This window comes from Neltuma alba, unplaced genomic scaffold (genome assembly GCF_004799145.2).
Source record: "Neltuma alba isolate B1F8T4 unplaced genomic scaffold, ASM479914v2 tig00012105_pilon, whole genome shotgun sequence".
NCBI lineage: Eukaryota > Viridiplantae > Streptophyta > Magnoliopsida > Fabales > Fabaceae > Neltuma > Neltuma alba.
Genome location: NW_021636658.1, coordinates 20,061 through 47,806, shown reverse-complemented (window position 1 = coordinate 47,806; position 27,746 = coordinate 20,061). Strand labels below are relative to the sequence as shown.

At 34.1% G+C, this 27,746-nt stretch overlaps 2 protein-coding genes and 1 pseudogene across 2 annotated transcripts; 1 reads left to right on the top strand and 2 right to left on the bottom strand.

Annotated features, from left to right (window-relative positions):
- LOC114722710 (ER lumen protein-retaining receptor-like) lies at positions 1 to 3,122 on the bottom strand (annotated as a pseudogene).
- A 1,807-nt stretch (positions 3,123 to 4,929) lies between these two features.
- LOC114722708 (protein EXPORTIN 1A) lies at positions 4,930 to 17,674 on the bottom strand. Its single transcript, XM_028908802.1, has 32 exons — positions 17,377 to 17,674; positions 16,528 to 16,644; positions 14,978 to 15,070; positions 14,807 to 14,878; positions 14,327 to 14,434; positions 14,171 to 14,253; positions 13,922 to 14,060; positions 13,774 to 13,842; positions 13,591 to 13,692; positions 13,357 to 13,419; positions 13,213 to 13,257; positions 12,767 to 12,874; positions 12,491 to 12,592; positions 11,924 to 12,130; positions 11,624 to 11,683; positions 11,081 to 11,191; positions 10,437 to 10,534; positions 10,248 to 10,356; positions 9,125 to 9,190; positions 8,916 to 9,014; positions 8,756 to 8,836; positions 8,560 to 8,649; positions 7,775 to 7,860; positions 7,573 to 7,653; positions 7,308 to 7,490; positions 7,045 to 7,111; positions 6,800 to 6,910; positions 6,582 to 6,689; positions 6,338 to 6,475; positions 6,116 to 6,253; positions 5,940 to 6,044; positions 4,930 to 5,588 (listed from the first exon to the last, which is right to left on the bottom strand). The coding sequence occupies exons 1-32, from the start codon at positions 17,473 to 17,475 to the stop codon at positions 5,466 to 5,468; spliced, it is 3,261 nt and encodes a 1,086-aa protein (XP_028764635.1). The 5' UTR covers positions 17,476 to 17,674; the 3' UTR covers positions 4,930 to 5,465.
- Positions 17,675 to 22,567: 4,893 nt separating this feature from the next.
- Positions 22,568 to 25,278, top strand: LOC114722715 (uncharacterized). Its single transcript, XM_028908810.1, has 6 exons — positions 22,568 to 22,581; positions 22,684 to 22,798; positions 22,887 to 23,062; positions 23,619 to 23,898; positions 24,506 to 24,669; positions 25,054 to 25,278. Exons 1-6 carry the CDS (start codon positions 22,575 to 22,577, stop codon positions 25,206 to 25,208), a joined length of 897 nt encoding a protein of 298 aa, XP_028764643.1. The 5' UTR covers positions 22,568 to 22,574; the 3' UTR covers positions 25,209 to 25,278.
- Positions 25,279 to 27,746: the final 2,468 nt, after the last annotated feature.

Genomic DNA, 27,746 nt, shown 5'->3' with positions numbered 1-27,746 from the left:
TTACCGGTATGCGCTGCAAGAACATCAACCAGGAAGTGTCATCACATTATAATGAGGATATACCACGTTGTAAAGTATAATTCATCCAACCGGGGGGGGGGGGGGGGGACAAAGTTATTGAAGCTATAGGATCAGCATTTCAAAATCTCAGCATCCTCTTGTTTCTCAAACTCGAACAATACTCATGGTCTCATGCATATCCAGTAACTCAGTAGTGTAATTAAATTCATTCCGTTGAGAAACTTTCAAGCTCGTGCATTCAGTGCCTTTGGTCATCGTTCTGTATTGTGGTTTCATCCATATGAAATTGAGAAAGCATGTTTTTTAAGGTCAAAATTAAAGCATATAAAACAATGATATCTCATTAAAAGCAGGCAAGCATGAAATGAACTAGACCATCACTTGAAACCTCATAACCATCAGGAGCTCAACTTCATGACAGTGTTAAAATCTGAACCCCTTGTACTTGGACTGTCACTGGAAAGGCAGTTATTTTCCTACCTAGGTGAGGCACTAAGATACACAGTTTTATTTGCATGTATAATGGAGATTCACCGCTGAAAAGCTTTTCATAATTACGCTTTCTCGCATAGAATCCAGAATTTCAGCCAACCCAGTTCACAAGAATTAAAAAGGCAACACATACCCAAGCAGGAATACATATTTCCCAGTGAGATTGTCAATATTCCTTGACCTTTGCAGTAATACTAATTGTGGCAGAATAGCTACTGCTTCAAGATATATTGAAAATGTCCACAATACCTACCCAAGGAAAAACAGGCATCCATCAGAAATTAAACCCAAACGTATCATAGATTAAAAAAAAATACCTTGGGGGGACGGAATCTCAGAGCAATACGCTGGATTTGAAGAAAATAGATAGCCAAGGTATCTTGTGTCATGACATTTAAACATAGGTTTGTTGTCTTTAGGACAATATTTTGATTCTTTCGTGGAGGAACGCAGGGAAGTTGAAAATCATGACGCAGAAGTTCCTTTAAGATATTAAAATTGAATGATGGATTTGCTAGAAATGATGTAGAAGATGGATTCAGTTTCGCTGGACATTTTGATGGAATATAAATCTTAACCTTGGGTTTCATTATCACACAGAGCCATGGAAAAAGGTCTTTTCTGCCTAAACCTTTTAACAAAAAGAAGGATAAAGAAACTAAAACAGCTTTGAAAAAGTTGAGCCATAACCATTAAAGATGGTCATCTACAAGCACTGATACTATAAGCATTACTAGCCCAAAACCAAATAAAAACATTTTTTTGCAATGTATAGGACTGTTTAAAACTTGCCAATCTTGAGCACCGCAACCTCTGCCAACTCCAATTGGTTGCTTGTGATGACTTTGAAGCACAATGTCATATATAAAATTTCAGTACGAACATATTCAATTCCATCTAAGTCATTATAAATTCCTAGCTAGGTTTTTGTGAAATTAGTTGAAAGTTATAATGACTCAGCTAACCCTATTTGATGCATAAAGGAAACACAATGTAAAATAAACTTCTAACCTCCAATACAGTAAACTCAGGGGATCAAAATGGCCAGCAGGAAGCACGCCAAAAGAAGAAAATAATGCCTGAAAGTATCTTGATCCTTGTTGTATGTCTGCTTCACAACTTTATGGTATCTCATGTACCAGACTATGCCAATTGAACTTCCAATGAAAACTAGCTTCATTACAATGTTGTAGATGGAATAGTACCTTGTGAACAAGTCAAGATATCGAGTAATGAAAACAATAACATAGAGTTCCTGAGTCTTGAGTGAAATTCCTGGACCAAGTAATTGCAAAGGTAAAATTTTAGGCAACGAATCAATACATTTGAAAAGGGTACAGGTCATTAAAATTCATCCGACAAAAGGAAAAAATTTCATCCTAGTTGTAATATGGATCACAATAAACTGAAACCTCTGAACTTACAGGAAGAAATCAAATGCATTAGTCTAATTGGTTTGAGTGAGCAGGGTTTTGTACTCAGTTAGTAATATGCTATGAAAATCAAACAGATACGCAGCTCTCATTTCTGCCATATACAAGATTAAAGGTACTTATCATCTAAAATATGGGGAAAATGTCATTTTAGGAGCAATAGTAAACAATATCATGCATAAAGTGCATGAGCAGAAAAGTCCATGAAGTTTTTTAACAGTGTCTGATAAGAATACTAAATCTCAATTTTCTGTTGCTCAACATCCTCAAAATTTACAGAAGGTTTACAGAACAAAAGATAAAAAGAAAAACAGAGACAACAAAAGAGGACTTAAATAGAATGTGGAGATTCTATTTTTGAAAGTAAAAGAGAAGACAGTTGAAAAAAGCCAATTACAAGTAGTTGCATAGCGTATACATCCGAGGTATATAACCTCAAAAGTGTAACTTATGGTATGCAGAGCATTATAACAAAGAGGACTTTAACCGTACATAGGGTAAACAGTTTCAAGAAGGGGATATCTCCATCAACAACCTTTTTTTTATAAATGTGCTGCGCAATGAGACGGGAATTAATAGTCAATTATAAGGATAAACCAACAGCAAGAGAAACAGCTCTCAGAGCTAGCCTATCATGCTTAGGAAATTTAAATTAATGCCGATACACAGTGGCGTATTCACAATTTTCTTCAATTACTGAACATCAAAGACCCCTTAATTTTAGATTTAGCATTAGCTATATAGCAGTTCAGAAATTTAAAACCCAATTTCGACCTACAATTGCGAAAAGTATAGTAATTGCGTCGGAAGATACTAAAATCATCCAATCGAACTCAGGACTCAAAAACCGACAGCCTCTCATTGGGAAATGAGAAGCAGCAAGCCAGATTCTAAAACAGAACACTCAACAGCATCTTATCTCTATTTCTGCACAAACCAATGTAGAAGCAATAGAAGACAAGACTAACTATAAAGTCTGGAGATAAATAGGGAAAACAAGAGTTTGAAAACTTGAAAGAAGAGAGACCTGCACAGGATTTAGTGGTTCGAATCTTGAGGAGAAGAACCACTATGCTGAGCAGGTGTGTGAAATCCCCAGCCAACCTGAACAAGTTCATCCTTGATTCACTGATATGCGCTAATCGCTCCTTAATAATAGTTATGGAGCCTTTTCTCTTCTCTCTGAGAGGATTCTGAGAGAGAAGGATTCTGAGAGGATCCAAATCCCTCTCCTCACTGCTTGTGTGACTGTGTTAGTGTCAATGGTTTCCTTTTTCTCTTCTTTTTGCACCCAAAGTGGACGTTCAAGTCAAGATCGCGACTTTATGGTCTAAAACTCTGGTCACCGCCTGCAGTCTCTAACTTCGCGCCATTGGGTCCTTCCCTCGCATACGCTCGCTGCTTTTTTCCCCCTCTCAGTTAGATTTCTGCCTTTTTTTTTCCTTTTTTTTGCCAACAAAATATGAGAATTAAAAAATATTATATTAGTAATTTGGAATTTGGAAGTCAACGCAGACCAAAAAGGTGTGTGAATCCCCAGCCAACCTGAACAAGTTCATCCTTGATTCACTGATATGCGCTAATCGCTACTTAATAATAGTTATGGAGCCTTTTCTCTTCTCTTTCACTGCTTGTGTGACTGTGTTAGTGTCAATGGTTTCCTTTTTCTCTTCTTTTTGCACCCAAAGTGGACGTTCAAGTCAAGATCGCGACTTTATGGTCTAAAACTCTGGTCACCGCCTGCAGTCTCTAACTTCGCGCCATTGGGTCCTTCCCTCGCATACGCTCGCTGCTTTTTTCCCCTCTCAGTTAGATTTCTGCCTTTTTTTCCTTTTTTTTTTTTGCCAACAAAATATGAGAATTAAAAAATATTATATTAGTAATTTGGAATTTGGAAGTCAACGCAGACCAAAATCTGATACTGATACCTGAAGGGTTGAAGCCAACAGGCGGCTCCGAAGGGATAGACGCCATCGCATCCGCCCACTGAGGTGCGTCACGATGAGCGCGCTGCTTTTGCTCCGAATTATTGGATGCTTGCGTTATCGTTATTTTATTGATTATTAATATTAACATTAGTTATTTTATTTGCCATCCAATTATCGAGTTAGATAACTAATAGAAATTAAAAAAATTAATTCACTAACCCTAAACTTCCACTCTAATCATTTACATTGATATTTTTCTTGCTAGATATCCCTGGCAATCAATAAAAATATTTTAAATAAAATATTACAAATTTGAGGAACAAATTTAAGACCCACCTCAATTTTCCACCGTGGTTTTAATAATTGATATTGTGATTGTGAATATCCAAAACCTGTTGATCTAATTAAGTAATTTATAAAATTTTAAAATATTTTTTATTTTTTAGCAAAAAAAAACCACGATTGCTAATTAATTAAAAGTGTTTAGATATAACCAAACCATAATTTCAAAATTACTTTTACGGTTCACAAAACAAATATTTAAAAAAATTTACCTCAATTTGTAAAAAAATTGTAAAAAAATACTCCTAAAAAACATTTTTGAGGGTTGCCAAACACCCCCTATGTTAAAATATAAAAAATCTTGGAAAACTTACTCGATGATATAAAAAATTCAGGTAACGAGGGCACATCATCATAGAGAAATTCATAGTATTTACATACATAAAACTTCAGTATCAAGGTAATCTAATGTCTTCTAGGAAACGGCTACTGTTAATTTCGATGGAGATAAATGTCACAAAAAACCGGCGAAGTGAAAAGGAAGGAATTCAAAGTCGAACTATTATCCATCTTTTTACCATCATAACAACAAAAGAAGTTCCACTTTATGAAGGCAGGCTAGACTCTCATTCCCCACACAGAAGCCTGTATGAAGTCACGCCAATCCACAACAGATTGATTTTTATTCAATACATCGTTACCTACCTAGAATATCCCAAAAAAAAAAAGAAAGACTCGAGTTTGAGTTGGAGGAGGAAAAATTGCGGGTAGGATACATGTTTCAAAAAAGAAACACTAATACCACGAAGCCCATATATTAAATGCAGCGAGTGTACATTAATGCCCTAAAAATTGATCCTTCAAAAAAGGAGGGGGGGGGGGGAATACAAAATATAAAAAAAAACACAAGGGTTTTCTGCACAAACAGCCAGAGGTTAGGAGGTCAGATCTAAGAGAAGTAATGAATACTAAGATTTGAGTCATCCAATCCATCCTGTGAAACTATTGGAAAGAAGCCTTCATCAATTTCAATTCCCTTACAGAGGACAGGACTCAATATTACCCTTCCTAAATTAGCCACTAAAATAATCTACACTCACCCAATAAACAAGGCAGTATCGCCGCCCAACCAAACCTCTGCAATCAGCAACCTTTTTGCCAAAGCCAAATCCCATCGTGAAATCATGGGAGGAGCATAAAACTAAACTTTGGGAGAAAAATGGCGCACATCTGTTTCGAAGTGTCTACAGCTTCAACCCAAGGCACCTGCAAAAACAATGTCATATCAATTCCCACGTTACAACACGGTTCATGAGTCCACCATTTCGTCTTGCAACTCATTTGGGGCGATAAGCCCCGGAATAGACAGCATCCTTTGTCTTTCTCTCTCTCTCTGAGCCGCAGCCTCTTCAGCATAGAGATCCTTGTTATCCTGAATCGACCAAGTTTGTCAAGATTGAGATATCACAGGATTAAGTATTACATGCGTGATAAGCAAATGGAAAGCACATATGTGAAATGATCTGCAGTTATGGACGTCAAAACTTTCCATGTGTTGCCAAAAAAGGGAGAGAAAAAAAACTTCAAATAAGCAAACACCATGATGACCAGAGAACTGCCAAACATCTAGCTTCACAATAATTGAATACTTTCACTGGCAAGAGGTAATGTTAAAAATTCTAATACAACATTACAAGCAAAAGTCCAAACTTATCTCATCCTTGATCAAAGGAAAGCCTCAATATAGTACAATACAATCAATTATATATTACATCAGCATTACCTGAGCTGAAAACTCTTTTGATTGCACAAGAAAATCTCTTATGTGATTTTTAAATGTAGGCAGATCATTGGTAGACTCAAAAAGTCCATTGACAAATTGCGTAACCTGAAAATTACTGGAAATGAGTTATCTGTTCTGACCAGCTAAAAATTAATAGTATTCATCATTCACTTTACCTCTGATGAGGTCATGTTGGGAAATGAAGTACTCAGAAGTTTTATGGTGCATTCACGGACAAATGCAGCATTACTTGGGTAAGGATATGGATTTGTAGCAACATCCCAGAGTGGCTCAGTTAAGGCACCACTTTCCAGCTGAAGAAATTCAAACTCTTCGATAAATATATTCCATGACAAAGTAAAACAGAACAAGGATGAACCACAACTATTATACTATACCAGACAAAACAAATGCTGTAGAACTAAAACATGTAATTTGAACCCAGGCTTGTGAAATGTGTCTGTCAAAACAGCAAATATCTCTTGCTCAATTGTCAAGAAGTACGTCCTATAAAACTGATTACAGAACTCAGATGCCTGTTTAATTCCCCAAAAAAAAAAAAGGAAAAAAAAAAAGGTAAGAGCCTTGCTGGAAACATATAATAGGCAATATTAAAAAATAAATAATATGCACAAACCACACCTGAAACTTCTTAAGCATCTCCAACAACAAGTTAAGACCAGTTTCAGCAATATTCCTTTCAGTATGCCGAAATGCCCATATAATTGAATCCATAATAAGTTTTAGTTGCTGCCAGTTATCACAAACAACATCAGCCACAACATACTACAGAGGCTGAAAATTAATTAATTGACATGCCATTTGTTTTGGGAAGGAAGAGAGGCTACACGAAACAACACCTGACTTGATAAGCAGATCAATGCAGGAAAACAATAAGTAGCTATGGCACGGAGTAAAGAGAAGAACTTGAGCCTATGCTCCGGGTAATCTTCAAAATTTTTGGTAATCATCTGCAAGCACATCAAGAAGGCATGTAAAACAGAATTAAAGACAAAAACAGATCAGTCAATATATTTTTACACGCACCACCATCTAACGCTAATCTAGTTCTTTTACATCATAGCTAAATAGGCCACATTTTTACCTCCAGTGTGCACTGAAAAACAGCTTCAAATATGCGAGGTACATCTTCAACCATTGCAGCTTTATATCTGCAAGCATATGAAAGAAATGGGGAAATGTCACTTCACCCCCTTGCATTTTTGGGCTAATCCAATTTTGGGCTAAGCTAGGTACAAAATAATGACACAACTATACAAGAAAACTTGAAATACCAAAGCAACATGCTTCAATCTATAAAAGTATAGGAGACAAAAATATTAATAAAACAAAGAATGAGAGGAATACTTGTTTACAATGGTAGCAAAAAGTGACAAAACTTCTGATTCCCTAGCATCTGGCACGTTCCTAGAGTAATCTCCCAAAACAGGATCCAACATTGGGGGCACAAATTGTTTCCCAATTTGTGGTTGATCTTCAGCTTTGTCCAAGAATGTATCGATCAACTTAAGCGTCTCCCGCTTAACCGAACTGCACAAAATGCCATTATATCAAAAATCATTCAGATAGTTGAATGGCTTGTGCAAGGTAAACATATCTCGATTAATCTCACCGCAAGAGTTTTACGTATGATGTTTTAGATGCATACGGGCCTCCTTCTGAAATGCTTGTTGATATAAGCTCACTGTACATTCTGCACCAGAAATCAAATACCATTGGTAATTGCCAGCAAAGAAGAAACAAATCAAACAGATTGTTGAATATCCACAATGCTATGGTCATTTCAATATATCACATATATTACATAAACATACCTGTACACATTCAGCATATCCAAAAAGATCAACGAAATTTGGGGCAGAAAATATGTTCCTAAAGAAGATGCAACACTTGTATTTGTCTGCAGAGTGATTCAAGTGACAATTTAGTCATCACAAGGTAACAATTAATCAAGATAAAGACTTAGAATATACTGTCACATTGCACATCAACCATAGTGGAAACCGAAACATAAAAGAGTTTATTATTAGCAAAGGGGCTCAACACATGGCTCCAACTGCCAAACAGCCAAGTCATTGTCAAGAATAGTAACGTGATGGGATGAACCTTCTGCTACTGTTGCTAATCATAAAGTTCAATATCCGGAGCCAAATCCACAGTATCGAACCAGAAAAAGTACATGGCAAGACTAATGAGCTAGAGATACAGATAATTTCATGTTCCAGGAGGGGGAAAAAACATGCATATAACTATAACTACAATTGGAAATAAACTGTAAAAAATTTAAGAAAAGTTAACTGTTTTTTGGCCTAACTATACACAACCAATTTTTGGTATGCCATAAAATACCAAATTTAGAAATCAAGCTAGCCCGTTCATGTTTTATTTGGCTACTTGTTATTCAAGGAATAACATGCCAAGAGTCATATCCAAGTCGAAGAAAATTGACGTTTAGCAGAGTACAGATCAAACAACAAAATAAAATGAAGTCCGCAACTAAATCGGTACATGCCTTATAAAACAGATAATTGTATAAATCCAAATCAGATTATAAAATAGATCATACAACGATTATATACATAATTGATTGGTTAGATACCTGTAATATATTAAGCACGGTTCGGATCACCTCCTGATCCTTCAGAAACTCAACATTTTGATGTGCCTGCCCAATGATTTCAAGCCATTTCTGCAGAAACAGCATGATGAAAATAATTCATGAAATATGATACAAGTCCACAGATGCAGCAAGGGGGAAAAGCAAGGAGAGAGGATTTTTCAAGCAAAGAAAGAACCTGATTTGGAAGTTCCATCAAGCGTTGAAGATATTCATCTCTTTTCTGGGCATCAGATTCTGCCTGAATCATGTGGCCAACCTACAAGAAGAAGCACCATTAATAAATATAACAAGGACAATCTTCATGTATTTAAATATAAGAAATCCAAAAGGCATACAGATTCATAAAATGTGTGAATCTGATGGGGCTCAAGATCTGCAATGGTCGATGGAAGGCCTGTGAGAAGTTCAGATACAAATGGCTCAGATTCACCAACCTGAAAAAACAATAATGGTAAATATTATATTATGGCATTGTGCACAAGCACAATTCACTTGTGTCGTCCATTCTTAATTATAGGGAGAGGGGATTTGAAGCAAATATTACCTGGGTGATTACAAATTTACGTTTACACTTCTGAACAATTTTCAAAAAAGTGTCACATGCCATATCCTGAAAGAAAATAAGCATAGAGATACTGGCAGAGTGAGTGCAGTTTCAGCAGCATATATATTTAAATTTCACTAGTATTGAGCTAAAACCATAAAATGTATCCCATCATATTTAGAAGCTAATTGCGCAGCTTCTTTTAAGCATATTTGTAATATTTATAATAATTTGTCCCTAATGGGGGTAGATAATTAATCAACATAGATTAAGAAAATTAATTAAATTAGTCATTTGTTAAAAAAGATATGTTGATTTCCCTGTAATCCTTAGTTGTAATTATCTGCATCGGAAACTACCCCAATTAATTGCACACATTAATGCATGCAAATGACGGGGTTAGTTAGGAAGAAAAACGACAAATATAGAAGACAAAGAAGATTGAAATTGTATGTTAAGAACCAAAGCAAACGGCTCAACTAACTCCTACATCGAAGACTAAAGGGAATATGTTGTTTTACGACACTACATTGATAAGACAATGTATATTTCCAATTATCGTTCATATGCACATGTGTACTGAAGAGTGGCACTGTTGCAAGCCACAGAACATTAAAGATGGCGACCAAAAATGTGAGACCATAAATTTATAAACTCCGCTAACCCTATTATTACTAATATAATTGATCACGTGTATTAACTATACCCTCTTTGCTGGGGAAGGAAAGAAAGGAGGGGGGGAAGGGAAGAAAATTAAAGCACAAAAAGGTGAAGAAATTTGAACTTTTTGTTTATAAATTACTCCATTGATTAAATGGTTTCTAACTTCTGCTCATTCTACATTTGACTCGTATTCTTTCCACTAATTCCCCAAAAATAAAGGCAACAAAATTACTAAAGAAGGCATAGACTTGTTAAAACATACAAATTTTTGTAAACTGCAGAACATAAACGACAGATGGGATCCACATTAGACGTATCAGAGGCATAAGCTTTATTTTTACTTGCAGCGTTCTTGGTGGGTTTAAGCATGAAAGAAATTAATCAAATTCATCACTTCCAAGCTCAAACCCAACAAGGACACATGCATAAATAAATAAAGCCATGAGGGTGAACAAATAACCTGAACTCCAGGATGCGTCTCATGCATGAACTCAAACAACTTATTAACAACAGTTTTTAGAAACTTCCAGTGGGCTCTCAAAAAGCGTGGGTACTGCCCAACTACATACCTGCCACCAGAAACAATCAGACAATGTTAAGGAAAACAAGAAAATTCCAAAAACCAGAGGTCTGAATAAAGAAGACTTACATGATATTACTAGCAATAACAGCTTTGTTATCTTTTCCCCTCGTAATCTCACAAAGATTCAACAAATCCCGGATGACCATGACCAAAAATCTGTTTTCCTGCCAATGATCCAAAATTTAGACAATAAGCAATAGAAATAACATCACTACAAAGAGAACGCTATTCAAAACATTACAAAACATGCATGAAAACTTTAACCATTTACGTAATTGATTTTTTAGATGCATCAATCTTTTAAATCAAAATGAGTGCAGATAAATCACTTAAATCATCAAGTCAAAACGTAAGCTGTTGGATAACTCAAACAATCCAAAAAGTAAGAAAAAGCAAGTCAGTTATAAATGAAGTCGTGAAAACTAAGACGTGGAGGAAATAACAGTGACAGCATGAGTCAAGTCTGGAAGTTTATACAGCAAAAGATGAAGGATGAAGAACAGCACACCATAGAGGGAAAGACCTCCATTGACATATGGCCCTATTTTTAGCATGGCATGTATTTTCACATGAAATGCTGTATGATATGTTGCCTGTGCCAGCATCCACCATCAAACGTTTGGGGACTATGATTTTATAAAGGAGAGTCATTTTGTAACGTGCATATTTAGTTATCATATCAATTTTAACCCTGAAACATGGAGCAGTACCTGATCTTCCATCATGGAACCAGATATGGACCCTATTGCCCAGCAGAGAGTGTTCAAATTATTCCATGTCCAATCCTCACCGCTCAATTGTCTGCTTAATTTCCTCAACATCTGCGTATTACCCAACAAAGAAGGACAATCCCACATCAAGATTCCAAGTAGGCAAAGAAGTGCAACAATTTCATAATGAGCATCTACTAGCGAGTCACGTCACCCTAAAAAAGCCATAGATAAACCGCCATCATTCATGTCTTCTGGTTCTTTAGTTTCCATTAATAATATAATATATTTCATGAAGCGTTGAACAACTTGGTATGCTTATGTTAACATTTAAGATTGAGAAGCTAACATAAGTACGAAAGAGCTTATTCTGATGTTCCATTCAATAAAATGTAAAGCAATTTGGAAGTAGAAAACGACATTACAGTGTTTATATAATAACCATATTAATAACTAAAAGAACAAACAAAAAAAATTTATGCCTTCCTCACTGTAGAATCAGTTCAAAACTTCAAAAGAGCCTATGCTTTTAAAATCACATACCTGCTTTTCAGTATCTTCATGATCAAGATGCGACAAGTAGATAAGAGTCTCCCTCATACTCTGTTTGATCAAATTATATTAATAGCCATGTAGAAAAGACATTATGGAAGTTCTTCAAAATTTCACAATATCATTTATAGCCAAAGCATGTAAACTATGAAAAATGGCCTAAGGAAGAAGTTCTGAGTTCTTGTGTGTTGTTTCTATGTCAACACACATACATATACTCACAGACATAAATACATATAATACATACGCACAGCAGCAATTTTAGCAGAACTAAAACTGTCATTTTATTACCTTATATTGTACAAGAACATCATTATCTTTCATTGTTTCACGAACAATGTTCCCGTTTTCATCTTCAACTATAAGAACTTCTTCAGGCTTAGCCATACGACAGATCATAAGCAATCTCAACTTCGACATTGGGCCAGCATAAAGCTGCCGGCGCTGAAGAACCTGTGAACCCTGACCATCAACCATACCAGGTAGCACCATTGGAACCTACTAGATCCATTGAAATTCATTGATAAGCAACACTTCCATGTAAAATAGACAGGATAAATTCAGATTTTACTACAGAAAGTGTCACTAAACAAAACAGTTGAGATTTGAACGATGCTAAATATTCTTTAACTTTGAAGTAAAACTCATATTTTTCATCCATGGTCCAGAGTGTTAGGACAGAACAATATACTTGAGCGCCACCTTGGAGTGGGCCGAGACCTGTTAATTGTAACACCACATTTCTAACACATACACTAACAGACAATATATTAATCAGGACAAGGGAAAGACAAAAAGAGATGCAAGAGATTGGCAACTAATTTCAGGAATTAATTTCAGTTATCAAGAGACACACACCTGAAGACCCATCAAGTTTGCAGCAGCAACAGCAGGATTTTCCAAATTGCGGTGTGCCTCAAACAGCTCCAATACCAAGATGTTCCAATAGTCCAGACATACCTGTTAGTTTAGCAAATCAAAGAGGGAAACAAATCATAAATATTCAGAGAAATCAGCAAACACCTTAGCAGATGATAGAGATTAACATGAGGGAGCGACGATAAGAAGAGTGCAAAATAAATAAGTGAATAAGACGTGTGAGCAAAGATAAGGCAAATGTAAACCTGAACATACCTTAAAAACCTCTGTGTCATCTACATACGAAATGTTGATAAGATATTCCAGACCCAATAGCAAAGCAGATATATTCTCTTGTGAAGTTTCCAGAATTCTAATGTGAGTCTGCAAATAGAGAAGGGCACCAGACTAACATCAATAGACAGCTGAATCCCCAGTAAGCAAACCGAAAATTAAAAAATTAAAAAATAAAAAAGATTGAAAGAGGACAAGTGAAAACAAGAAGGAGTAGCTGCCGGAAAACAGATGTTTCATAAGCCAGTACACAGGAAAAATTAGATCAATTCTTAACATGGCCCATGCATGACACGGATGATATAATTTGATAGTGTTCCATTCATGAAGTGAGACTACTGTCATGAAAAAAGCATTCGTGTCCAGAAAAATAAAAAAGAGACACGTCCTCATCAAATCATTAGAACCAAGAGAAAAAAAACACTTGCCTTGTAAAATGAAGTCAAGAACAGCGCCAGGTTCTGGATAAATGCCTAAAATTAAAATAAACAACCCAAGGTCTCAGACAGATGATGCACAAGTTATCAAGCAAATCAAGATTCTGTTTCCATCAACAAATTACAGACACTTACTTGTTCCTCACTGGAGCCATGCGCATAAGCCTCTGGTATATTTGTAGTAGGAGGGAGTATGCTCTGCGATTTTTTTTGGGGGGGGGGGGGGGAAGAGAAGAGCAGCCATCCAATAATCACCCACAAAATTGTACATAAAGCCAAACAAATAAAGCAAAATAAAAGAACATAACTGAAGCAGAGACATGAGAAACATAGCATATTACATAAGGGAATGAAACATATCCAACAAACCTGCAATTGAACCATGAATATATTATACATCTTAACATATTGCAGTTCACACATCTTAATGTACTGCGGATCATTGTAACTCCCAAATTGAAGTCCTGCCACCTGTAAGCAGAAAAAAAGAAATATGAGTGACATTTTCAAAAAATGGGAAGAAAAAAAGTACTCAGATGATGCAACACATACCTCAGTTAGGCATTGCAATGTCAGGTTCCGATATGCCGGCATTGGAAAAAACTTGAGGAGCGTCTCAAGCTGTCAAGTAGACAAATACCAAAATGATTACGATTTTCCTTCCTTCAAAGGCATAGATTAAGGAGAAGACTGCACCAACCAGGGGCGATTCAAATATATATCCCAAGGGAATCCAAGATAGAAAGGCATGTAATGTAGATAATGTTGCACGAATGAGTTCAGTCCGTTGGGATGCTGATAAGACATACAAGCATAACTCGTGGATGAGATGAAAATCACTGTAAACAGCCAAGTAAATTTCTCAGTCACTGCAAATCCACCGATTGAACAGACAACGTAGAATGTATAACCAGTTCTTTTCAGGAATACAAAAGCAGTCAACAGTTACCTATTTAGTGATTGTTTAAGCTCTTTTATCTTCTGTTGAGTCATTTCTCCTCTTGAAAAATCGAAAACCTCTTCACTCAGAAGCTGACAGAACATGCATATGTTATGTATTGACTAAAAGAATCAAATCTGAGGAATAAAGGTAGAATAGACTCACTTTCAATATAGCCATACAATTCTCACAAATTGTTTCACTAGTTTTGGCTGCTGAAACAAGGTCAGGGATGAAGTTTTGCCATCTTGCTGGCCACTCGTGCTTCAATATCTGCATAAGATACGCCAACCATTATGTACAGCACATAACCATCAATAGATACAACATATGCCACCAAGAACACAACTAAGTTCCATTCAAAGAAAGTTTGTCAATCCATATTAAAAAGAATGGGCAAAGCAACAGCCTACATAACAAGTTAAAGGTTCAAGAAAATATACTTTTAACCATGATAAATAAGCATAGCAAACATAAGGCATCACAAGAAAACCAAAGAAGAGGAAGGAGGACAGAGATCTCAGCACATCTAAAACTAATGAAGGTGAGGAAAAGCATAGAATATATTAATTGAAAGATCAACAAAAAAGAAAACCACAAGAGTAATGAACATCAAAGTAACATTATGGAGCTGCAGTATTTTACCTGAACTAAAATAATGTTCAGTTTGTTGACATACAACCGTTCCGCTCGAAATGAGGCCTCGTTGCTAGAAAGCTACAAGAACAAACAAATATACATGTAACAATAACGTGAGCAGGCACTCAGGAAACTATTGATAACAAAAGATTAACTTTCTCTAATAATGGCTGATACCTTTACAATAACATCAGAGATAAAGTTCTTCATTCCATCTCGCTGCTCAACAGGTAGAGCATTCCATCTGTATTTAATCACACCTTCTAGAACCTGTAAAAGCAGGACAACAGAGAATTGGTGCATTAATTAAAAAAGGAGTTATAAGTAAGATTCTCAAAAAAAATAATAATAATTTAACGCCTAGCAGTTCATCCTTAGGAAGACACTGCAACAATAGCCAAATGGGCTCAATCATTTAAAGGTCCAACGTAAATACCATATAATAGTTGAAAAAAGGTCCATAGTCGTATTCGTATCTTATGATAAAGTATTTCCAGGAACAGGAAGGTTCAGCCCATGGGCATGCTTGACCAACTCTGTTGATCAAGCCCTGGGACTGACTTTTAGGGTCAATGGGTCCAGAAAATACTCCCACACAATTTTTGGGCCAATCTGCTAGGCAGAACAACCTAATCCATTGACCTAACCACTCTTTAACCTCTGCATTTAGCATTTTGTCTACCCAATTCAATTTTTAACCCCGCATTTCAGTAAAAATATGTAATAAAAGTGTGACTTCTTATGACAAAAAACCTCATTTATAAAATTTGCACTAAACTTAATGTAAACTGCGCTTTTGGCTCACTTTGACTGAAATCATCTTTATTTATTTAAATTGGCAAATCCACTCCATATTTCCTTGAATAACCACAAAAATGTCTCCACACAATATTTGGCATGAGCTTGATGGCCATCCCATAACAAAACGCACCAGCTACAATAGATTAAGCATTGAGCTCATCCTGAACACATAAATCAGCCTGGCTCATAGACAAAGATAAATCCCTAGACCATTGATGACATGAACCTCCTAAAAATTAAAGATACATGTTAGGAGACTAGCAAAAATATGGATTCCACACGATACTGCAAGTCCTCAAATAATTCAACTCAAACTGCATCTACTTTCAGTAAAACCTCAGATTACAACTTCCATACCTCATTGATAACCCACTAGAATAATTTCTTGACCATATGATGCACTACTAGTACGACCAACCTAGCATACATATCTTTATCTTCACCCAAACCACAAGCGAAACGAATCAGGACGTGTTGCTTTTTTTAAAAACAAATCAAGGCATGTTGCTGCAACAAAAAATTCCACAGTACCCCGATATCATGCGTCTATAATGACCAATAAGCACAACCACTTAAAAAAACGAGATGTAACTGTGACACACGTTGGACACACATAATGGACATAATACAGCACTAAGTAATACTTGAAATCTTTTTGTGTCTTGTGTTCACATCAAAATCCATACTTCCTACAGTACTTGGCAATGGCAAATGTTGTACTTTGCACATGCATTTGGGCGAAGACCCCACCCAAAACATTAGACATTAGTTAGATAAAGATGCATTATGGGATCCTGCCGAACACCTAAAGACACCTAGATAATCATCAAAATAAGATCAACCTTCTATAAAAGGAATTGGCATACGAAATCGTTCCCCATAACATAGAATTTAGTCTAGATCAAACCCAGAAAAAAAGCACCAACCTGCAAGGCAAAGAACTTAGTATTCAGACTTTGAGTGTTTTGTAAAATATGCATGACTTGAAGCCAAGTGTCTGGATTATTTTGCAAGTCTCGCAAAATCTGGTCAGCAGCATTTCTCTGCAATGTAAGAGAAAGAATTGTCATAAATTGAAAGGTTGAGAGTTAGGGGGAACTCGACTACTCGCCAGAAATACAACTAAAACAGCCTCTGATATATATCACGGTAACGAGGTTGAGTAAAGCAAGTCAAATTGACCAGATTTGATATTTGTGATTGAGATTGTTCAAAGTTCATACCCAATCGAGTTTATTCAAGCACTTCAAAATATATAACAGCAGTTGTAGAAGACTAGGCACACTACATATCAGTTTGAATGTGCAACTGTGTATTCGACCATTGATTCGATCTTTCGATTCAATTGTGTCAAAAAGGGGAAAAAGATAGTTTACGAGGATTATGCTAATGAACAGCCTATGAAGAGTTAAATGATGAGGGCCAGTCAAAACTTCATTTCACAATTTTTTTTGAGTAAACAAACAAAAGAGCATCGTACTATATCAAGAAAGAGACGCTATCTCCTCAAAGACATAGACACAAATGCGATACGAGAATTAAACCCTAAAACAGTCAAACTCGCGTCATTCCGCTGCCCCACACATTATCTAGTACCAAAACGGTAATGAGCGAGTAGAACCCACTAAACCAAAACTGAACGTTCCAGTAAATACTGAGTGACACTAAAGACACCCAACCAGCACCCAATTGCCCCCTAAACCCCACCATTTTCCCGCCCTTCCCGAAAAACAAATACGAGTTATGTTAAAGTACTGGAGGGACCATGCCCTGACCTCTTCCTTAGATCCGGTGCCATAGAAGGCAGCAACAGTGGCGTCGAGCAAAGGCACATCAATCGGCTGGCTCAAATCTCTAAGCCTCTCGGCGGCCATAGTGAAGAATTAACACGGTGGGCAGTGATAAACCCTAGAAGGTGTACGGCCACCACCTACACCACCAAGCAACAAGCCAAAACCCTAGAGGAGCGTAAGGTTCTAGAGAAAGAAGCAGGCGGAAAAGAGAGAGAGCTAACGAAATTCCAAAGAGATTTGCAATGAGGGAGAAAAGGAGGGAGGGAGGGTTTAGACTTTATATAGTGAGAGAAAAAAGACAGCTTGAATTTGAAGCAGAGTTGGGGGAAGAGAGAGAGGGAGAGTTTGAGCGTGTGAGCGAGACGCGAGCGGATACAAACTCGGATGTTTATATACGATGATGGGTTAAAATGAAAAGCATTTGACATTTTTTTAGTAAAATTTTCAATTCAAATATCCGAATATTTGAATAAAAAATAAATATCAAAAGAATTTGATTGAGGAGATTGTTTTAAAATTCCCCATGAAAAATTTTATTAATAAAAATGACTCAAATCAAAGTATATGCGTCCTGTACAAAATTTACAAAATACCATCACTTTATGTATATGAAAATTTATCAGCATCAGCAAAAATTTAATATGAGATTTTTCTCTAATTTTTTCAATTTTGTTTTTAATTTAAGAATATCACCTCATCTAAATTTGAATTGGTATCAATATTTTTTTGGTACTGTGAATTAATATCAATGTCAATATTATAAGTAAAAGACAACTTATGACTGTTCATTTTTAGATTCCATGCAATACTAAGTTTAAGGTTTAATTAACTAATTCTCTAGTCATTAATACATGCATTAATTTTTATTTTAAGTATAAGACCTATTTTTAATATTTATCAATTTTTTTAAGTTACCGTTATTAATATTCCCTCAACCATAATCAAGTAGCAGTGTAAGAAGATATTAAAAAGAATGATTATGATATTTTAAGAAAAATATATTATATTTCTTATAATTAACTAACTCACTTAATTTCTTTAATTTAATGGAATGAGTTAAATAAATCTTACATTAAGATTGGAGGAGTATTAACTAATACTGCTACATATTGAATATTCTATTTGGAAAAATATATATTGAATATTCTATGCGGGGAATTAAATTGGTGAAGATATTTTTCAAGAGAAAATATGCTAATAAAAGTAAGATTCACTTTGAAAAGGAAAAAAATCTCCTATTAAAAATTTTATTGGTGAGGATGACCTGATAAATTCTTATCCATAAAAAATACAATTACTCTCTGAATTTTATGTACACAAAGCATCGCTGCTCTAATTTAAGTCCTCCTCAACAATAAAATTTTTAATGGGAAAGTTTTGCCCAATTTTCCCTTCACTTTTTTCCTTGAGCTTGCTATTTTATATGATTCTAATTTGATATAATAAGCACTAGATTCTATCAGAATGGGTTAAAAAATTTGAAACTCTAGATTATAGATTTAAATAAGCAACAGAGGGAACCCTTGCTAATCAAACTAATTAGTTCCACATTTTGTTCCCTCTTTAAACAAGGACAAAATTGTTAATAAGGAAAATTGCTTTGCAAGGACTGCAAATGAATCGAGTAAAGGTATCGTCCAGCTTATACTTTTATTATCTTTAATATAAAACCTAATTGAGAAATTGATATTGATAATATATATAAGACTTATTTCATATGTTTATCAATTTTTTTAAATTAATCCTATTAATATTCTCCCAATAATAATTAGCAGAAGATGGAGGGAACGAATCAAAGAAGATACTTAGGGTATCTTTTAAAAAAATATATCACATTAACTAATTTAACCAAAATGTTAAATCTATTCAAATTAATTAATTAGGTCTTATATTATTATAAAAGTATTAAATTATGATTTTAATTATTTGTTGAGATTTGACATCAGAGTGTATAGTAATGACTTAGTCAAGCCAAAAATACTCCTTAAATAAATTTTAAACTCAAATAAACAACGTTAGGAGAACTTTACCTTCAATTTAAAAACTTAGTGGACTCAAATTGAAATTACGCAAAAATATATAATCCCAAATAATATAATAGAATTTTTTAAGTGTTTAAGGCTTTATTTTATTTATAAAAAAAACTACCAAAGGTTGGATCAATATCCTTTTCTTTAGTTGAATTATTATTTTGGATTATCTATATGGTATGATCAGAATCACCATTATCAATATCAAATAAATACTACCTCCGGTTCTAATTATAAGAGCTAGTTGACTAATTTGAAAATATTAAGAAAATAAATTAAGTTAGTTATTTGTAATAAATAGGTATTGATTTTTCTAAAATATCCTTACTAATCAAGTGTGCTAGTTAGAATTCTCATTATTAGAAAAACTACCTTCAAAAAAAATACATAAATATTTATAGACAAATTGGATTGGAGTCTTATATTTAAGATCAAAATAAAAATTAAACAAGGTTTTATATTAAAGACCAGAAATAGTATATGACATATATATAATTATGTGTGTGTGTAGAATGAATTTCTCATATTTTAAGCCATGTGCGACCTCAATTCCCTTTTTGGGGTCATCAATATCACTGAGATTAAAATGCAAGTAAACCTATACATACGGTGGCCAAAAAAAAAAAAAAAGAACACTTGTACATACATTCTTTTTCTTTTCTTTTTTTGACCAGCCTTGTACATAGATTCATGTTATAAAAATTAGGGGGTAGAAGGATAAAAGCAAGTGGCGGGGCAATAAATTGGAAAAGAAGAGAAGATAATGGATTCACTTTATTTTCTTGGCACTAATACTTCATATATGGCCTTATGGCTTCAACTATTAAAGTCTGAGCCCGGGAACTACAAAGAAGAATAAACCTACAATTTTAGTCCTAATCTTATTTCCCGTATATATCTAACACCCTGATTTTTTTAGCGCGATACAATTTTACTGATAATCTTTTTTAGTGCATCTAGCATTGAAATCTTATTTATAGTGCATTCAAGAAAAATTGCACCTCACAATTTTACCCATAACTTAAAATTGTTGGATAAAAAGGATAAACATGCAGTTTTACCCATAACTTAAAATTATTGGATAAAAAGAATAAATGTATAATCTTACCTCTAATCTTATTTATTAGGTGCAATTTTTACTGAATGCACTATACATAATATTAGAATGTTGGGTGTATCATAAATACCACTAAAGATATCGAAGTGCTGGGTGAACTTGAAAAATAAGATAAGAAATAAAATTGCAGTTTTACCATTTCCTATAGGAATCTCCTCCCAATTTTGTCCTTGGATGAGTTGCCAAATAGGAAGTTCAAGGATATTATTTTAATATCTTGTTACTATATTTTTTTTATTTAAAATCCAGATAGATAGCATATCTTTAGAATATATATATTTTTAATCTTTAGAATCTCATTAGGATTAAAAAATTTATCTATTTAAAGAGTCAGTTGTAGGCTTGTAGTAATTAATTTATCAAGTCATGAATAAGAAGTCTTTTTTAGCAAGTATTTACTTGTGAGTTTGTATTCTTGACAGCAAGTATCTGATATCTTTTATAACTAAGGATCTAGAAATAAGAGTTTTATATCATCAAATTTTTATTTTTATTTTTTTTTAGTGCAATCATCAAAATTTTATTGCTTTCAAGTTATTTCCTAACTTTTTAGGAGAATCCGTATCAATTTTTGTTCTGATACATTGAGGACAGAGGAAGGAAATTTATAGATTGTTAATCTTAATAAACTCTACTATAATCACAATTTACGCGTTGTATCATCAATCATCAATTTCCTAATACATTATAATCCAGAAGACATCCACTTAACCATATTAGACGGGAATATGACATTACTCTTGAACACGTCATTCTCCTTTTGTCCTTAACTATCTACTACATTCCTTTGGTATGAAGAAAAATGAAAAAAAGGAAGAGGAAAAGAAAAATTTTAATAAGTTCAATTTAAAAAATTTAAAATGTGGGGTTAAAAATTTTTAATTAATTTTTATTACTCTTTTATATTACTTCTTTTTTTATTAAAATTTTAAAACCCTAATTTTCTAATTTTTTAAATAAAGCTTGTTAAAATTTTTCTTCTCCTCCTCTCCCTTTCATTTCCCTCGTAACAAACAGTAGCTTAGTCTTTTAAATGAATTGGTTAATTAACAATCAGGAGGAGACAAAAACTCAACACTCAAGTGCATCCTGCATAGGAACGATCTCATGGCCATTTCTTGTAAGGTAATCTGCATAACTTCTCAGTGCTTCTCTATTGAGCATAGTGTTATCCAATATCCCAATCTTCATGCGAGCAGTGGGTAGACTTGTTGGATTTCTCAAGTCAAAAAGTGTATACTGGGCCCCCCTCTACATTATGTCAATGGCTTCAATGAATTCTATTCGATATACTACCGATACTTAATATAAGACTCTATTTGACTTTTATTTTGGCTTTAAATATAAGATCCCAATCCACTTTGTCTCTCATATTTATACATTTTTTTTCAAAGTAGCCTTTCTAATAATGATAGTTCTAGGCAATATATTTGATTAGCGATGATATTTTAGGAAATACAACAACTATTTAGAACAAATAACTAACTCAATTTATTTTTTTAATCTTCTTAAATTAGTCAATTTGCTCTTATAATTAAGACCGGAGGTAATAGTTGAAATTTTTTAATGGAAGATGGCATTCCACCTCTGTTTTTGGTCCAAGAAACAGGGATAAACAGAGCCAAAAACTCATTACTCTAAGAAGGAATGATATAATCAAATCAACATGCTCCCATATGATCCTTTTCTTGTTGCCATACAATGCAAGGATGACGAAGGCAGGTTTCTTCTTATGCTTTGCCGTTGTCATATATAATCTCATGCACATATTAGCAAGAAATCCTTTTCTTGTTCCAGCAGTGTCCTAGGAATGAATTGAACACAACGTCTAAAAGGTGGAATCTTTGAGCGGCTATTAAAGCCAAAAGGGTCCTTCTTCGGACAAAAATTATCACAAGTCACAACCCCATTAATCTCCCTCTCCCAACAACATGGCTGAACTAGCATTACCAGTCTCAGCAACATCAATATTCAGGCCCGTGCACGCAGAGGGGTGTATCTGCGCCATGAAACATGGAGAACCAGTCAGGCCCATGAAAGGTGTAGCAATCGAGAACCTTATGCTTTGTTTCACTCTCTCTTTGCCCTTCCGAATGAACTGATAAGTTTTGTTCTTTTGGGTGATAATTTTCTTTACTTTAGGAAGAAAAGTTCCGCCTTGTCACTGCTTATTCAAAATCGAGTCCTTTTCGTTGCTTTCAAAGGCTTCGTTAGAGAATTACACCTCGGAAGAATTCGAAGCAGGGGGCTACCAATGGCATGTTCTCATTCTTGTTCTTTTGCATTCAAATTATTTGAATTCTTTTGAGGAAAAAAAGATGATGACATGCCGTTATTAATTGCAGGACTCTATCCATATATCCAACTGGTAACAAGAAAAAAGACGGGGAAGATCATATCTCCGTATATTTGAATCTGGTTGTTTCAAGCTCAAGCTCATTTCCTGCTGGTTGGGAGGTCAATGCTATTGTAAATTTGTTTGTATATGATTTTCTTCGCGAAGAGTATTTTTCTTATGAAGGTACTTTACAAGCACACATGCCATTTAGCCAAGCGTTTTATTAGTATGTTTGATTGATTAGCCTATTTTGAGGTAAACACGTTGTCTCGTAAACTGCACAAGACCATTTTAGAAGTTACTTTTTAATATGCATTGACTTTCCTAAATTATCATCTTTAATTATGTGTATTGGAATTACGTTTTGGTGGGAGCTTTTTGTAATTAATTGGGGTATTTTGAAAAAAAATTACATACTTGAATAACAAAATATAAAAAATAGTTGGAGATTTAATTTAATTCTAAATATAAAACCCCAATTCACTTTATTTATAATATTTATTTATTTTGCCCCAAACACGTGTTCAGGAGGTTTTATTAAGAGAAAATTTTAATGCATGTAATTGGTTGGAGTATTTTGGAAAACATAACATTGGTTTATTACAAATAACTAACTTAACTAATTTTATTAATATCTTTACATTAGTTATCTTGCTCTTATATTAACGATTGAAGGCAGTATTAAGTAAAGGGGAGATAGTACTGTGCATATGTTGTTAACTCAGTTGCTGAAATGCAGACGCAGGCACAAAGCGTTTTCATAAGCTGCAAACTCAATGGGGCATTCCAAAGTTCATCGACCTCGACTTGTTCGAGCACCCTTCAAATGGATTTTTGATTGGGGATGCCTGCGTTTTGGGAGCCGAAATCTTTGTGATCAAGCCTCCTTCCAAGCAAGAATGCCTGTCAATTATAGAAGAACCTCCTCTTCTTTCTTATAGGTGGAGATTCGACAATTTTTCAAGAGCTAGTCTGGAAAAGTACGAGTCTGCACTTTTCTTTGCTGGGGACTACAAATGGTATGAAACTATGCTTCCTAATCTCTTGGCCAATCGCCTAGCTACTAACGTTTTTGGTGGAATATTGGTTCTTATATGCTCGAGTTTGGGTCCCTAATGTGCTTTCTCCTAATATTTTCTTGTTTTGGGTAATGTGCCAATCTTCAAAATGTGTTTTTTTTAATTCAATTTTTCATAAAATGAGTTATATTTCGATATCTTGCAATGATAAAATGGTGCAACAATAAATCTTTAACATTTTTTCAAAAAAAAAAATTGACATATGTACCGCACAATTTCATCAGCATAAAATATTAAAATGTCACTCATTTTATACGAAACATAATTATGAAGGGGAAGATTGAGGTATATTGATGCATTTATTGATTTAATCCTCACCCAAAAGAAAAAGACAATGAGATTAATTAACATAGGTCTTCTTCTCATGAGTTTCAAAAAGTTCTGGGATTTGCCTGCCATCCTTTAAAGAAGGAGTTACTTACTTACCCTTAATGAGATTTGTTGTCTCTTTTTGTTGATTAATAAAAGTTACATTATCTTCATAATTCCTTTTCCTAAATCATATTTTAAATGCATGAAATATCTTATTTTGGTATTATTGCTGCAGGAAACTCGTTGTCTACCCTAATGGGATATATGAGGGAAAAGGCAATAGTGTCTCACTGTTTCTGACCATAGACACCCCGTCAATTCCACCCAACACTAAAATATATGTGCACTGCAATTTGCGTGTCAAGGATCAGATCAAGGGGCGCCATGTCGAAACAAAATGTGAGATCCACAACTAAATAAATTTTGTTTTATATTATCTGCGGTCTTTAATATAAGAGTTATATAACTAATTTAAAAATTAGTTAAGTTAGTTATTTGTCGTAAATATGTGTTCATCTTTCTAAACCATTTATTTTTAATCATGTGTATTAGATCGTTAAAATCATTCCTTGACAAGAACCTCTTGTAATATATAGGGATATTAAAAAAAAAACAAATAAACAAAGTGAATTAAGGTCTTATCTTTAGAATCAAACCTAATCCCTTAAACCAGTTCTTATATTAACAATCAGATATAGAATATTTTAAATTAGAAACTTCAATGGAGCACATGTTTAAGATTGATCTCAAGAAGATATGTCCATCTTTTCCCCCATTTTTCAGTCTACAGGCACTTCTCCAGCTCGGATCATACATGGGGATCAAGAACGCTGTTGCCATTGGCTGGCCTGAAGGACCCTGCTGAAGGCTTTTTATATGGAAATAGCTGCATCATGGAAGCGGAGTTTAAAGTCCTGGGCTTACTGAAAGCCCTGTGATCAGCTCATGATATATGATTAAAGAATTCATTGTAACCGTGTGAAATATATATTTGTATATTGGTATTCGATTCAATAAAAAATTGAAAAAAAATTCTTATTAAATATTTTATTGATAAAAATGGTCTGATAATTTTTTATACACAGGAAGTACTGTCATTCTACAGATTACTGGTGCTCTAATTTAGGTTATCCTTATCAATAAAACTTTTGATATATAGGAGATTTTTTAATCAAATTTCTCTAAAAAAAATTCACAGAGTCGCATAATTTAATAGTTCAAATTTATTGTGGGGACTGCTGGTAAAAAAAAAAATTATTGTGGGGACATGATGTAACCATATTTAATGAAAAATTCGCCAAGTAAGTGATTAATTTAAATTGACTTAATGGCCATGATATTTTTATATAATTTGAAAAATTTTATATGTATTTTTGTATAAAAAAACTTATGATGTCGCATACGTATAGCCCAATACTTTATGAAAAATAATTCAGAATATCTTCAAATTATTTTCGACTTGAAATTAATATCTACGTGTTTCCGAGTGGGAAAAGTCAAAGTCAATATAACTTTGTTGCGTTGTATACCCCTTTGACATAGACTTCATCAAATGTGCGGGTAAGGTGGCGAAATACGGTGCATAAGAAGTGGATGGTAGAGATTGAATCTAACGTGAACGAGGAATCCACATGCTCAAATCATGGGTGGCGATTCTGTGCTGCCGCCAACAGAGGCAGAGAGATGCTCCTTTTCAAAACTAGCCCTCCGATCGATCATTTTGCCAACGATCATGGATAGCTATTATGTAATGTCACGGAAAGCCAAGACATATTCCTTCCCTTCTCACCGGAAAGCAGGCAAGAACCCCTGCTTTTGTGGCTGGGGGAATAATTCCTTTTCACGCTATTTATATTCATTTTATTTAATTAGTTAATTATTTTTTTACCAGATTATTTAATTATTGATAAAGACGTAGATTCTGGCAGATTATTAGGCCACATTTTCTGTGGCTCTAATTTTATTATTATAATATATGGAATTTGATTTGAGGATTGAGAGATTTTGTGCGTAATTTCGGTGTTATTTAGTATAGATTTTTTAATAATTATAAATTAAAACTCATTACGTTTTGTTGTCAAAATATTTTTTTGATGCACTGGAAAAATTTGTCAAAATATTTTATTAAACATTAAAGATTACGTCATTGGACTGAGGTTTTTTTTTTATAAAACAAATTTGAAATAACTAAGTTTTATTTTTTGTATTGAAATATTTTAAACACTAAGAAATAAGTTCTTCATTATACAAAACATTAGGTTGAATTTTTCAATTTTTCCACTCTGTCTAACAATAAAAAATTATTCATTCCTATAGGCACTCTTTGATCCCAGATGCTTGCTTTGGTCCTGATAAAGAGAACACATGCTTAGGTCCAAATATTCTTTCTTTGTTTAAATTACCTTTAGGTTTAATTTTTAACATGTGAAATTAAAATAATTTTTTACGTTTTATAAGTTAAGGTGGTAGATATTTATTTTAAACCTTAAAAATTTGATGGTTAGGGTATTAGTCATTCAACCCAAAGAGACCCAAAACGTCACACTGTTTGTTTGGAGCAGAAAGGGAGTGGCCCAATGGCTTCATTTAATTCGGATGAATTGGATCATAATTAGCAAGTATTGGGTCAAGTTCAGAAATTTGCAGGACCATCTGATGGTCTGTCGCGTGTTAAAAATTGCTCACATTCTTTTAGGTCAGTGCTACCAAAAAAAAATTCTTCTTCATCAACAAGTATTGATCTAAGTAGAAGGAATTTAAGTACTTTAAACATCATGTTTTAAGTTTAATCTTTGAGACAGTGTATATGAAGAAAATATTATTGGGAGGGGTTTCCACCATGGCACTTATAGTGCTTTAAGAGATTAGTTTTTTATCATACAGGTGAAAGATATTTTGGGCAACCCAAAGAAAAAAAATCTTCTTTTAATGACTAACAGAGTTGGATCTAGTAAAAAAAAGTTAGTCCTTTATAGCTCAATGAATTAAGATTTGAATTCTTATTGGAAGATTTGACTCAGATTTAATGTCCAACAGTACCTTGGATATGATTGCTTTCAATAAGAGGATACTCGTGCCTAACATTTTTTTAAAAAAAAGCTTCCTTGAACGCATGTAAAATATCCCTATTTACTTAATGAATCAAAATTTGCCGCATCATAATTAAGAACAATCTCAATATTTCCATTTAAGAAAAATAATTTCAATAGTTTTCTAACCTAGTGGTATGAAAGCTTTCAAGTGAAAGGTTGTGGGCTCAATCTTACTTTATATGGACCTTTTATGTTGTTTGTTTTATGGACTTAAAATTTAGGAAAAATCTTAAAAAATTAACTGTTGAATTTTAAAATTTCAAATCAGTATTAATTACTATACTCGTAAAGAAAATAACTACACTAAAAAAATAAATAATAACACATTTTTGTAGTAATTCCTAATCTAGAATTTTAAAATTCAACAATGATTTTTTTTTGGGG

Excerpts from the sequence above, each read along its gene's own strand:
- LOC114722708 (XM_028908802.1), bottom strand. The coding sequence starts at position 17,475 with ATGGCCGCCGAGAGGCTTAGAGATTTGAGCCAGCCGATTGATGTGCCT. Across the intron at positions 13,693-13,773 it reads CATTGCAATGCCTAACTGAG|GTGGCAGGACTTCAATTTGG; the intron begins GTATGTGTTGCA and ends TTCTGCTTACAG. Across the intron at positions 7,112-7,307 it reads TTTGCTACCATTGTAAACAA|ATATAAAGCTGCAATGGTTG; the intron begins GTATTCCTCTCA and ends ATATGCTTGCAG.
- LOC114722715 (XM_028908810.1), top strand. Across the intron at positions 22,799-22,886 it reads GAAGCAGGGGGCTACCAATG|GACTCTATCCATATATCCAA; the intron begins GCATGTTCTCAT and ends TATTAATTGCAG. Across the intron at positions 24,670-25,053 it reads GCGCCATGTCGAAACAAAAT|TCTACAGGCACTTCTCCAGC; the intron begins GTGAGATCCACA and ends CCCATTTTTCAG.